The sequence below is a fragment of the Alligator mississippiensis genome, chromosome 1 (assembly GCF_030867095.1).
Source record: "Alligator mississippiensis isolate rAllMis1 chromosome 1, rAllMis1, whole genome shotgun sequence".
Lineage (NCBI taxonomy): Eukaryota > Metazoa > Chordata > Crocodylia > Alligatoridae > Alligator > Alligator mississippiensis.
Window position 1 is genome coordinate 211,802,096 of NC_081824.1, and position 14,687 is coordinate 211,816,782.

General features: G+C 39.8%; 1 protein-coding gene across 6 annotated transcripts in view; it reads right to left on the reverse strand.

The window, feature by feature from the left end:
* PUS10 (pseudouridine synthase 10) overlaps positions 1-14,687 on the reverse strand; it is a 57,326-nt gene that overhangs the window by 14,084 nt on the left and 28,555 nt on the right. For 5 of the 6 annotated variants that reach the window (XM_014595060.3, XM_059719588.1, XM_019500739.2 and 2 more), the window contains 5 exons: positions 11,420-11,531; positions 9,770-9,831; positions 6,872-6,917; positions 3,510-3,574; positions 2,204-2,289 (listed from right to left, as the gene is read on the reverse strand). In XM_014595060.3, coding sequence (XP_014450546.1) covers positions 2,204-2,289; positions 3,510-3,574; positions 6,872-6,917; positions 9,770-9,831; positions 11,420-11,531 — 371 coding nt within the window. Of the gene's footprint in view, positions 1-2,203; positions 2,290-3,509; positions 3,575-6,871; positions 6,918-9,769; positions 9,832-11,419; positions 11,532-12,754 lie in introns of all 6 variants that reach the window. The other variant, XM_019500740.2, reaches the window with a different exon arrangement.

The window sequence follows — 14,687 nt, forward strand, 5'->3', positions numbered from 1 at the left end:
CAATGGAGAATGAAAACCTAAATTAAAGATCCTGAAAGTTGCTATAAATCAGAGTTGCCAGCTTCCAATCACAGACTTGTATCTGGTGTTAACAGACCATAAGGAGGACTCAATCAGAGAACAGAGATTTGGCAGGGAGAAGGACCAGATTATTTGAGAAAAATAAATTTCTACCTCCATTTTTAATGTGAAAGATAAACATGAGCAATGGCAAGAACTGATTTATTAAAAAAAAATCCAAAATATAAAACTCCCACATTAGTGTAAAGTTAAAGAGACTTCTTCAGTTTGAAATCTCAATTAAAAATACTTCAAAGCAGTTACAGGTATCATACCTGCCTCTCTACCCCCTGCCAATTTTTTGTGGGTTTAAGATCACATTTTCCTATTTTCACCTCCCCCAAATCATGCTCTATAAAAGAAAAAAAAACCCACACAAACAAATGGGGAAACTGACTAATGCTGTTTCTGTCACACAAATAATGAAATGACTATGTGCATTTGACAGTGTTTTTGCTCAAAATAAATGAGAGTGAGAGAGAGAGGGAGAGAGAAAAATAGTATTTTGCTCTTGTCTCTTTCAGTTCAAATAATCTCCAGTGATACTTGTGACAATCGTGGCTTTAAAAAAAACATCAGAAGTGTGATATTTCCATTTAACACTGTAAATTTAAAAGAATCAGGAAATGCAAAATTTAAAAGTCCTCAGAAGTGAGGACCAAAACTGGTCTCATTTACACTGCTGTCACACCAGACTAAGTCCACTGTAGTCAGTGGACTTACTCAACTAGGGATTTATGCCAGCACAAATTGAGACTAGAACCCCCTGTCACTGACACTTCTGTATAAAAGTAATTGAGGGGGGATGAGGGGGACCTATCCCATGGTGAGAGGTGGCCCTGCCATGGATCACAAAAACAAAGCAAACTCTCCTTCACAACACTAAACCCTCCACCCATCTGATCTCTCTTCAAGGCCCACCTTGGCAGCAGCCTATGTAAATAGACGGGTCTTGCAAAGGTCCTCAATGACCAACTGACTTAAATTATTTTGGATCCGTTAAAGCACTCTTTTGGCAGATTATAAGTATCAGTGGTCTAAGATGACTTGTCAAGAGAAGTGACTTTTTGATATTCTTGTTTTATACTTTTTCCTTTTAATTTTACTTTAAGCACTCCATCTGCATACAGCAATAATACAGTCTTTTTCCATTAAGTTCCTCCCACAAAGGCAAGCTCATCTATGCAGGAAGAGAATGATGGACTCTTGAGGGCATGCAGTATATAAGCACAGACAACTGTAGAGGCCAGATTCAAAAACCTCAAATATACTCTTCATCTATGCTATAAAGGGATTTGGGTCATCAAGCTTGGTTTTATAACTCAGCCCAATACTTGTGTTGAGAACCAAGGCAAAAATCACAGGCTTGGCCTAACATGAATGTTATTCATACCAATCAACAAATATTGTTACATTTACACTGAATTGTGAACATCACAATCAAATAAAAAAATTCATCACAAGAGAACATTTTACAATTGTGGTATCTTCACAGGATAAAGTCCCTCCCATGGTAAAGGTGGCCTCAAACTCAGTGCCAAAGCTCTTAACCTTCCAAGCTGCCTCCAGCTGAGCCTCTTTAATTAGTTGGTGTACAAAGGAAGTGCATGCTTCTTCACAACAGCTTCTCCCTGTCTGCTTTACTGGAACAAAAGAGCAGCAAAGCAGGAGGGGAAAGCCTGGAGGTCACCTTACACTGGAAGTAAGCACTAGTTCCTTGCAGCAAACAGTCCCTCTCCTGAACTTAAGGAGGAGGCAGAGACAATCCTGACTCAGCTTGCATGCATTACAAGGTTGAGGTACAACAGCCTAGAGGCCACCTCCAAACAAGCTGGCACTAGGTCCAATGAGAGGATGTGGGCACTGCCACAGCATTTAATCATCTCTGAATTTTAATTCACAGAATGTGAATGAGCGAGAGGTTTTGGTTTTAACAGAAAGTGACTCGCAGTGTATAGTATTCATCAACATCTTCAGTGAAGTAACCTCTTTTCCTCTCATGAGACATTCAACAGTTTCACTTTTGCAAATAAGGTGTTTTTTTTCCTTTTACTTATTCTTGGTGACAGAGGAGGAATCCAACTGATTTGGCAGTAGGGACTACAAGGCACATAAGTAAAAAGAGCAAAAAAAGAAAGTTTACCAGCCACAAAAATTGCACTGTTGGTGCACTGAATTTCCACAACAGTGCAGAAGTTCTTTGGTGCATTTGGGGGACATGGAAAATGCCTGCATAAAGAAAAACAGCAGAAGACAAGCAATTTCAAAACATGATAAAGAATCATTGTAGGAAAAAGTTATTCAGAGCAACTGTTTACAAACTTACAAAGCTCAATGATATAAAACTTCATTAATCCAAATGAATGACTGGCAAATCCCTTTCAGATAAGTGAGTGAATACACATGAAACAAAACTGAAGCTAATGCACTACAACATATAGCTTGATAATTTATTTTGCCAACTGAGATTGTAATTTTACAACCTCCTAAGTATAGTAGTAAAATCTATTGTAGTATATACTATAGAAATCATTAACCTTTTAATATTATTTGAAAAGTAGCCACAGAATCTGCTAATAAATCTTTTGTTTGGGAGGTGGGGGAAAAGACCAATGATTTTTTGTGAAGTTCAGCAAAGTGAATATCAGATCATTTCTACTACCTTGTCACTCATGATTTTATCCCTAGTCTCAATGTTGGGGATGTTTTTTGTAAAGCCCTGGCTTCTGAAGTCAGGGAATAAGAAGGAAAAAAAAATGTTCATTTTTGAAGAAGTTAGGGTTTGAATTTGAGTTTAGAAAAAAATAGAGAGCTACAAACTTCAGGTTCAAATGCAAGAAGACTGACAAAAAAACCCCAAATGTATTTAACTCATTATATACAAGATGCTTATCACTTTGAGGAACTTGACTCATGATGTTTGAACGTTTGGGACAGGCAATATTGCTATCGTATTGTATTTTTCTTTCGAAGCATTCTAAATTTTATGCCAGCAGCGCACGTAGTAATTTCCTGCTGATGCAACAAGGAACAGTGATAACATGTACCCCTTTGACCTATACTTTTTTCCCCCCCCGAGATGCTCATTGGACAAAACAGCAGTAAGTCACCCTAACTCTATGGGTCATAATCTAGCTTTCAATTTGCAATATGCCAATCATAGAATAACCTTGGTGAGAGAGAAGCAGTCTCCATTTCCAGCATGCTCATTTCCCAGATCATTATGATCCAACTCTAACACCGAGAGACATTTTTAAAAGACAATGACCATACTCTGTCACCATCCAAATTCAAGTCAAGGCAACGTTTCCTAACCAATACATGCACACCTCAGTAGATTTTTAACAAGTAACAATCCTGGTATATAGCTCTCTAATATTTTCCTCCCCATCTTAATTCTTCATAGAAGCAGCCTAATACTAAGAACTACAGTTTCAACTTATACTTACTTACGGAAATCCTCTTCTTTTATCTTCTCCAAGGCCTTTATAACTGCCATTCTAGTGAAAACAGACTGCAGAGTGAAATGAAAAATATCTTTTATTAATGAGTCCAGGAAATAAGAACAGACTAAAGAGAGGATGTGGGTAGGGTAATTACATCATTTGCCTAAAGAAATAAAGACCACATACTTAAACAATAAAGATAATTTATACACATGAAGATTGAGTTTCATGTTTTCCTATGTCAAAAATGTCTTCACCATCAATCTGTACTAACATTCTAGTCAATCTTTGTTCTTTCTTTTACCAGCATGGGCTGCTCAACAGTGTAGCTCCTGTATAATAAAGTAACTTTACTCACATGCATAAAGCTACACAACAGGGGCATTTGCAAGAGCAGAGTCTGAGTACCTTTTAATTGCATGTTCAAGGAAGTATTGGAAAATAGAACAGAGCAGTGGGACGGGCTCTTTTGAACTTCCTGTGCTCAGTGTCCTGTTGGTGCAAAACACCAGCACAAATCATTTCCAGCAGCCACTGATCATTCACAGCACAGAATTTTCTTCCTTAGCATATATGTTCCTTTCTCATAAATCTGGGGTAGGACTGTCAAAAGCACCTAATTCTCAACGACTTTCAATGGGACTTGAGCTCTTCAGATCACTTATGGGCTTTTAAGACTTCTACTTCAGACCCTCAGAAGGTTCACCTTGGAGGGTTCCACCTCCCATCACCTGAGGGTAAATCTCCACTAGCTGATTCACTCCCAAAGATATGAAAGACTGATGGGAGTAACAGCAAAAACAGAGGTTGATAAGAGTTACAGGGTTCAGGCCAAAATCTAAAAAGGAGGTGCTGAAAGTGAGATTCCTATACCTTTATTTAAGTTCTATGCCTCTCTGTCTCAGTTCCTTATGTATAAAATGAGAAACAAAGCACTCCCCTATGTCAAAAGGGTGAAGATGAACATGTTAAAAATCAGCAGGTGCTCAGATATTGCAGTGATGAGGCCCACATGAATACCTGAAGCAACTGTACTTCATAAATGTAAAAGCCTATCATGTAAAAGCCTAAGACCTCCAAATTTAAGTTTCACATAAATATGGGATAAATTTCCCTCTTTCTGGCTGCAAAGAAGCAGTCTGTTTATGCACCAATGTGCATACCCCATAGTAAGTATCTAGCTCTCTGTTGGCACATAAAACAGTGATGATACCTAGCTCTTAAACTGTACTTGTCAAAGCACTGGACTAAGGTGGTAAGTATCATTATTGCTATATTACAGAGAAAGAAACTGAGGCACAAAGTAGGAGTGTGAGAGATTTTCCCAACATTACTCAGCAGACAAGGGACTAGACAGAGCAGGGACAGAAGGCAAGTGTCCTGAGTCCCAATTTAATGCTCTGTCTACTAGACTGTGCTGGCACCCAAAACATCTAACTAAAAGTTAACCTTTTCCCTTAATTTTTAGGCTTTGCCTGTGTCATGCTGTCAAATCCACTGTGATGACCATAATGAACCACTGTGGATTGTCCCAACTACTGTGGAAATCCTACAGAATAGAACAGGTGGCTCGCCTATAGGAAACACTGATAAATATGTTTTCACTAAACAGACAGTTTTTTACTTGATTTCCAACCCCAAAACAGGCTCTTAAGCAAGCTTTAAATGGCATTTAAAAGCTATAGGTCACAGGGAATTATGTCCTTTGCATTTTGCTACACGAATACAATTATTATGAGAAAGGATTCTTTATCCTGTGAAGGATTTTGACTAGTCCTTTTCTTTTCTTGTCAAAGTTTTCCTTAGGAATTTTTCATGTTTCACTTGAAAAAAAGTTTTGGTTGCCAACAGCCTTAATTTTTCAGCAAAGACAGAGTTTTTTTCACAAAAGTTTCTATTTCATTTGCAATGCCCTTTACCATCAAAGTCCTGAAAGACAATTTTTGACAAGCTGAAAAAAAACTGACTTCAGGCACTACGAACTGGTCAGTTCTTTGCAAAGAAGGGATTTCCACAAAGGCTTTGGAAAGGAGCACCTAGACTGATGTCAATTCCTGCATCTCCTAAATGCTGAGCTGAAACCTAGTCACAGGAGACTAAAAAGCAACTCCTGCTTCTAGCAGGCACAGAACTCCATGAACTCAGTGGAATCTGTGCAGTTTCACTGTATGATAGAGAAAAGAGGAAGTGGAAGATTACTTGGAAATACAAGTACTATCCTGCAGTGAAATAAAAAACTGGTCTAGTAGGGGTGTATGTGTGGACAACGAGATGTTTACTGGACAGCTAATTAGTCTACTACTCAGTAAACGTCTCGTGTAGACGTGCCCACAGAGTGCTTTATGCCGTATATGTATACGGCCTGAATCCTGGTTAGACCCAAACCCATTTGTCTATATCTCAACTGCAGTGATTCTCAACCAGGGTGCCTTGAGAGCCTTTCAAGGGTGCCACATAATGTTAACACTGTTAGGTTAGCTCTATTATGGGTGCAAACATGATTGACAAGATAAACCCAGAGATGCCAAATAGGAATCCATAGTGTCAAAATCATTCAGACCTGTTGTGGTCTTTCTGTGTTCTTAGCAACAGAAGAACTGTTCTATTATTTTTTCTCTAGCCAAAAATTGAGTGAAAACTCAGGGCTGGCATCTTGAGGGGTGCTCTGAGTCTTTTGAGGGGTGCCTCAAATCTAAAAATGTTGAGAACCACTATTATAATGCAATATAAATAAACAGAGCAAAAGTAATTGGGAGAAGTTGACAATGCTAAGTACCATTCCCCTCTTAATGATCTAGTATGGCATAAGGAGGAACACTTTGCATGGTGAAAATACCATTTTATCACATAACTTAATTAAATGGAATAAAGTAATTGTGGATGCCTCCATTGTGTGAATCAGCCAGGAGTTAACTACTTCTCAGAGAATTAAGGAATAAGCTAGTCCCTGAAAGGCTCCAGACCTGAGGAGACAACCAGACAGCTTTAGCTTAGCTCATTAAGCTGCTAAGAGGCAAATAAATCTAAGAGGTGTGCCTCTTAAATGGGAGAAACAATAAAAAGAAAGCAGAGGCACCCTTATATGGTCTTATCCTAAACCAACAGTACTGTATCAGAATTCAGGGAAAGCTTTCTTTCTGGAGGTCTGGGGAACAGATGAACTCAGGAAAACATACAACTTTTCAGAATAGAAGTAAAGTTGTATCAATAAAAACAGAGGCAAACAAATGGAGTGAAGGTATTTTTGGAGAAGAAAAGTAAGCAGACATTAAGGTAAGGACTGAAGTTCCCAAAAGTGGGTTTTTCTTGCTACTGACATTAGAATTATGCACCCTGGAGAGAAAGGATAACCACAGAACTCCTACCTGTTTCTTCTTTGCTGGCTTGAAACAATCTGGATGTGCCATGGCTCTAAATTCAAAAATGAAAATTAACTGAAATACTTAAGTAAAATACTATTATAATAAAAACAGTAAGGACAAGACTTAACCTTTAGCAGAAATGCTCCACATATTTTACTCTATCACCCTACAGCCTAGGGCAGGCATTGTTTTATTTTGCAGTCTTGTTTTAAACTGATGGCAAGAGGTGGCAGTGTTTTCAACTTTCTGACTGAACTTCTCTTTTTATCCATAGAACAAGTGCAATATGGACAGTAGCTATGCAAAACCTGCTACTGGTACCATCATCAGTATGTGCCTCAACTTTGAGAATGAGGAAAAGGGTAAACCATTCAGCCTACAAAGACCATTTCAGTCTGCAACCTCTTCTCCAAGATGGTCAAGCAAGGATGACTGTCAGCTCCTTTGCCAAATGAATTAGCATCTCTAAATTTACACATTGTTCCTTCTCCTGTTTCTCATCAATATACCCTCCTGACTGGGTATGTTCCAGTTCCCCTCTGGAGAGAGATTCAAGAAGATATTTCTAAACAGGAAAGCTCAAACTAATTCAGAAAAGGTAACATCAGAGACTGTTTTCTGTCTCTGAAACTCTTCAAAGGTAACTAAAAATGAAAATTAATTAGTAAAACCTTTAGCCTCAGAGCCTTTCCTGGGTATTAGGTGTTTATAAATGAAGTTGCCATTCCTGTCAGTGGATTTCTGGCTCCAAACACATGCTGCATTTGTCCTGGGAGAAACCTTTTTTTTCTGGGGACAAAGCACAGCCAGATGTCCATGCTTGTTGTCCCAGGAGAAACGCTAAAAAGGTTGGTCCCAGGATACTGCAAAGTGCTTCTGAACAGTTGTCCTGGGACTGTATCACTGAATCAACAGCAGAGAAGTGGCAGTGCATTCAGCAGCTCACTAAAGCCTAACTGGAAGGACGATGTGTCCACACACCAATCTTGCAACTTTTTTGTTCCAGGACAAACACAGGCACAACTACTCCTGGGAAAAATGTATCAGCTGTTCCTAGCCTCTATTGATAGAATTAAACAACAATTATTTCTTGCCACAATATAGTTTTCATTTATTGTTGATGGTCTGCTGGTTAAAGGGACAATAACACCTCTACAATTTCCTTCAGTTAAAAAAGAACAGGTAGTAACTGCAGACCTATACTTTCTAAACAGAGAAGCTGAGACAAGCAAGGTTGTTTGTGATAGACTGTGTCTCTTTTTCCAGAATATAAATATCACTCTTATTTTAAGCTAAATCTCCAAACATAAATTAGCAAGAACAGGTTTAATGTTCCACCTGAAACCAAACATCACTTTTCACACATCCTCTGCAGAAGCAATGTGAGAGGCGACAGACTATTGTTGCCACACATGAAACTAGGATGGCAACTTCCATGCCCAAGAAGACAGCTCAAGAAAACAATTATTTTACTAGTTCCTCTCCTCCCCACCCAAATAAATGAAACCCACCCACAGGTGCTGTTTAAGTGAAAGCATTCATTATGTGCCAAATACTGCACTTTCCTACCACAAAAGTCACCATCAGTTTTCAAACCCTGATTATCAGGATATCAGTTTTAACACAGTCATACAGAAATAACTTAAAATGCACCAGAAGGTATGCACAGCCATTCATAGTGCAGAACCCTTTAATGCCTGGAGAATTATGTAAGAAAGTTCCATGAGTTATTGGAAACTGTGCACAACAGTGTAGTAACTAAAGCTTTCCCAATGTTCTCTACCATAAGTGCAACGAAAAAGCAAGTGCTACAGGGTTCCACTTCCTGTACTCAGACCCCACTCTGCTGCAAAAAGGAAGGTAGGAGTAAAGAAACGAAGAGCTTCTGTACTACCTTCTCCTCCGCCACCCCCTCAATAGCAGTGTAATGCTAAGCATGCTAACTTGCCCTGTAGTAACATTTTCAAAAGAAGGCCACGGTGGGGAGGAAGGGGGGACTGGAACCGACGATCTCACAAGGTCCCTTACAGCCCTAAACTTCTGTGGATCTGTGTGAAGCAAGAAGTGAGAGCAAGCACAGAATCAGAACAAAGGGGTGGGAGAAGCCCTATGGTGGTCCCCATATGGTTCAAATTTTTGGCTCAACTCCAGCTGCCAACATCTAGAATTGCAGACTATCCCCGTCCTCCCCAGGTTTGAGGAACCTGAGTAGCAAGGGCAATAAAGGAGCTGATTCCATCTTGAATGTCCCCTTTTCCCCACCCAGGTCACCTAACATCAAGTCCTGTCAGTTGTATGAGAGACTTGTGAGGGACTTGTGGCAGCCAGGCAGCAACGGGTCTGTGAACCGGGCATTGGAGCAGACGAAGTAAGAACCAAGGGGAAGAAGGAGGAATGACAGGAAGACTAGAGAAGTATGCTCCAGTGTCTTGTGGGGACAACATGCTGCCTCCCAATGTCCTGATCAGAAAACCGAATGAGGAGGCTTCTTTCCACTCAGATTTGACATCCATCAGTATCAGTATAACTATTAGCACATACAGTGAAATCAGATGAAGGTCTTTAAAATCTGAGGTAAGTTTTACTATTTAAACTTGATCCAAACTTTCTCTCTTCAGTGGCTCAAGTCAAATTTCTAGAATCACGCAACCCTGAATAGTAAAGGTCACCATCTAAATCCACACCTTCTGAAATGTTGGGGTATTTGGTGCTCAGATTTAGCTCCTTAGAAATACCGTAAACTTCAGCTTTGCAGCTCATCCATGATCTGAGGTCTACATTCAGACTCATCTCTAGTCTACAAATACCATGTATGCTGTAGTCAGTGTATATTAGCAAATGAAAACCAAAAAAGTCGCACAATAGTAAGATAAAGATCTTGTTGTTTACATTGCAACTTACAGGAAATGGCAATCCTCATCTGTTTCTGGGTGAGCAAAGACCACACTTACATCGAACAAGCTCTAAGTCAAAAAAGAAAGATAATTTGTCAGCCAAATCTGCAGCAACTTCTTTCACAAAAACTTACTGAAATATAGGGAAACAGCAAGAAGGGAGGAGAGGAAGAATATGATGCACCCGAAATGGGAAACTGTTAAATGGGTCACTGAGAAGCTATTTCAGCCCTACATCATGACAACATTTTATATGTCTATAGGACCTAAAGACCTTATGAGTACTTTACAGGCATCGCTGACTGGAGTCTCACAACAGGCATCAGTCCCATTTTGCACACAGGAGAACCAAGTCAGAGACAGTAACTACCCAAAGCCTATTATGGTCACTAAGTCTAACAAATCATGGAAAAATTCCATCCCAGTCATTTTTATGAAAAGTTTATTCAGGGAATTAGTTTGCAGTGACTGGAGGCCTTTGAGGCAAAGGCGCTGCAGCCTAGCAGGCAGACAACAGTGCCAGGAACTCCAGAGTAATCACAATTCCACCCCCAATTCCCTCTTTGCCCTTGGGCAAATATGGCTCATTACCTCTGTTATTCAGATACCAACATACCTCAAGAGGGCTGTTGAGAAGATTGACTAATATTTAAGTGCTCTGGAAATATGTGGGACTAAAAAAGTTAGGCTACAATACTTCTTGGAGTAGTTTAGTGTCTGCGGACTGTAGTGCTTCTGCTGTCTTATATTTTAAGAAATGTGTTTCTTTAAGTTTCCTTCAGTAGAACAGAGAGGTTCTCCATCCATGAAGGAAAAGAGAAGTAGTCTGCCCCTATTTAGGACTGTAGTTTCGTGTGAATTACCAGTTCCAGTTAAAGAGTGTGTGCGGGGGATGAGATTGGTGGTAAGTGAGGGGGTGTGAGGAGAAGCTGTGTAGAAACTATAGATTGTTTGGTTTTCCTGGGGATTTGTATGCCCACCTGTGATGCTCATATACTCAACTTGATGGCATTACTGTGTTCATCTATATGGACAAAGCATGATAATTTGTAAATGTTGCATCCAATTGGTTCACTTCAGGGAATATTCTTGGGATCAGTGACTATAATCTTATTGATTCTGGGAGAAATAGAGGATATGTGGAGCTCCTGATGTCCGTTTAGCAAAACCACAGCTGAAAGACTGTCTGCAGATCGAACAACTGGTTGCTGGCACTCATTACCCTGCCCCCCAGCATATTAACAATGCTTATGCTCCCAACAAAATTTAACGTGTTGACACCTCAAATTACTTCTTTCTTCACCCAAAAACTGGAACCCTTGGCATGCGGGAAAATGGGGATTCCTTCCCAAGACAGACTGATAGCTGCTGTACGGAGGGCCCCGTAAATAGAAACAGCAGGAAGGGTGGCACCCAGCCAGCTTTTGGAGTATAATAGAGGAGTTCAAGGAACTCAATATACCCAACAAGCTTTGCCTACAGAAGTTATGAGGTATGTGATCCTATAGTACTTAGATTTGGTTAACCCCAAGCACCTTATTCCTAGTGAAGATAAGACCAGTGAGACTTCTCCATCTCTAACCAGACTCCATCCACATTAGGAGCAGACATTACACAAACCAAGGAAAACAATACTACTGAATTACTCATACTCCACCTTTCCATCAGCAGGAACACCCAGCTCCTCAGAGAACAGGGGATGAATAATCCATTTGTATGCTTCTTTCAGCTGAACAATGTCATCTTTTGTCAGTGAAAGTCCCTGTTTTCTGAATCACAAACAAACAAAATAACTTGCATAGGAATCAGTTAGAAACAACTGGACTTGCAACACTTCAGGCTAAGCACGAATAACCAATCACTAGCACAAAACCTGAGTATAAAAAGGACAAAACCATTAAGCATACCAAAGAAAGTGTGAAGGACATGGGGCTGCAGTGTAATTTATTAATACTGTTGCAAAAGATGCTTATATCAGGTTAAATTAACAGAGGTGTTAGGGGAAATAGGAAGGCAAAACAATGCCCCAGACAAAAAGCTTCTGAGTAAACACTTCAAGGTGCATAAGATACAATGCTCAACCTATTAACTTAATATCCTACTCTCTTGAGTTTAACCAAGGTAAACCGCTTATTTTGTCCCAATTTGACAATGCTTCTTTCACCAAAACCAGGACTATCTTCCCTCCAGAGGGCAGAATGAATGTGAAGGGGATGTTCAGGAGAACAGACTCTCATATCAACAGGCCCATGCTGATGAACTGAAGATGTTGCCTTTTCCCACACTGCAGCCCTTCTCCACGGCCCCATCTCACTAGGGAGAAGGCCCTAGGTAGGTTGTGGACATGTTTGTAGACATTTTGCCCTAAAGTTTCCCCCTTTGGCAGCAGAATGAGGTTTGAGCTCAGGATCCATTGCTCTAAGATTCTCTCTTTACCCTTATTCTGTCTTCACAATTCACCAATGATCTGAAGCACCAAATTAATTTAACCCAGGGCCTAGTCTAAGAATGGGAGAATCCTATGGCTCTACCTAAGGGGATGCATGCAGATGGACAAAGGTGCAGCTAATCCCCCAATGGAGACACATGGCATCTACTTAAACTGAGTTACTGCAGTATGGGTGGTACCCCAAATACTGAAGGGCAGAAGTATACCTAACTAGGGGTGACAAAGCATTTTTTTAAATGCAGTAAACCCTTTCCAGTGCACTTATCTGCAAGTGTGAGTCAAAAACTGCTTCCCCACCCCTATAAGTGACACTTTAAATAACAAGTCCACCATCAGCCATTGGCCATATTGCTAAGGACTGATGTATTTCATAGGAGCTCACTGTGAGACTGTCTACAGCTGATTTAATAATAAATTTGCTCTTATAAGTAGTAATAACCACACTGCTTTTTTGTTGGTACCAAACAAATTTCTTTCCTTAAATTAGGAAAAGAATTGGTTTACTACCTCTAACTCTAAGTTCTCATACTATTAATATCTCACATGGTTCTTGTGATTGAGGTGACCTCCATCAAAAGTCAGTCCAACAACTTCACCAGACTTTGAGGCAAACTGTTCCCCGTCAGAGAAGCCCACGCAGGATACAAGAATCTCTGTAACAACCAGTTTGTAACAACTGTGCAAGGAAGATAATAGGCTGGAGTGAGCAGGAGGTTTGGCTATTGGAGCCTCCTAATTGTGTGGAAGCTTGCTGGGGAACAGGGACATGTATCAGGGCCCTAAACCACTACCATTGCCTCCCAGCCCTCTATGGCTCTCTCCTACTCCCAAACTCTACAAACCCAAACTACACAGACCTCTTGGCAGATTCTTCTTTTGTTTCTGGAAGGCAAACTATGTTCCCAGTTTTCTGGAATACTCTTGAGTAGTCTGGAACAAGGAGATGGTCCTTTGAGGGCTGCACTTTCCCCTTATATGCAGAGTACTACTTCAAATCACTAACATAAACAAAACTTTCCCAGAATACCTCCCCTTTCACTGCATTAACACCTTTCCATCTATATATTATCAAATCTTACTTTGCTATCCATATAGTGTATGTTCACTTAACAATAGCTTTCCTGGAAAATGGAAGCTGGAGAAAGCACAGTATTAGGTTTATTCACAATTACTATGATTGTTATCAGATTTCAAGGCTTCATTCAAAGTTGTACTGTATTTCAATTATTTACTGAAGGCACATTATATAGCTGCTATTACAAATTGTTCATAGCCCTATACACTAAATCACTGAGTTGTAGATTATTTAAAACTGTCTCTCTCACAAAGCCTAAACTTACAAATCAGTTTTATCCAAGTTCAAAGAAGCAATTTTGCTTTTGTATATGTTAATTATATTATTTCACCCTAAGAAGAAGCCTCCAATGAATCAAATACTTGTGGAAGGTAAATTTATAAGTTTAGACAATTCTACAAAAACACACAATTCAAAGACAATATGTTGACATAAAGCACTCAAAAGCCACACATTAAATATAACCTGTACTGTTATGACAGTAACCAAGGACATTTCTGGAGTAATCATGGATAATTGTTTCCCTTCAAATTGGGAGCGCACAAACATCAATATTTCAGGTGCCTAGGAAAGGATTCAGAGATGTCTTAAAGTACATGAAACCCATAAACTAGATGACCATGGGTACCCTGCACTGCAAGTTCAGAAGCACTGCCTTGGAGATGCTGCAGTGTCAGTGACATGCTACATGAGAAAACCTGTTTTAGTTAAAAAAGCTAGGTTGTGAACAAACCACAGCTACAATTAGTAGCAGGATGGATACAAAATTTTTACAGGCAAGCCAGTCCTGGGCCAAGGTGGATGGATACTGAAAAGGGTTTGTTAGGAAGGTGACAAAAGCATATGAAATGCAGGTTAAAATACAGCTCATCCTAATTCTGAGTCACCTTGTTTACTGGGTCTGATAACTTACTCTGGGTTTATTTTTACTTTAAAGGCAATCAGAAAATCAGGGTTGGAAGGGACCTGAGGAAGTCATCTGGTCCAAACCCCTGGTCCAAAGCAGGACCATCCCCAACTAGCCCCAGCCAAGGCTTTGTCTAGCTGGGGTCTTTAAAAACCTTCAAGGATGGAGATTCCACCACTTGTTCCAGTGTTTTACTTCCCTCCTAGTGAGAAAGTTTTTCCTAATATCTAACCTAAACTTCCCTTGCTGCAACTTGAGATTATTGCTCCTTGGTGCAATCAGCTTGGTATCTCAAGAACAGTCCCAGAGAGATTGCTAGCAGGGACACTTTTTCCTTTTCAAAGCACCTGAGTATGTAGGTGATTCACTGGACTTGGACAAAAAAAATTTAGTCATTAATTTCTCTAAATAGCAGTGCATCAGTATCTCATTGCCTTGGCTGTTTTCTGCACCAAAAAAAAAAATCTTTTCTTTCATGATCTGTAGTAGAAATA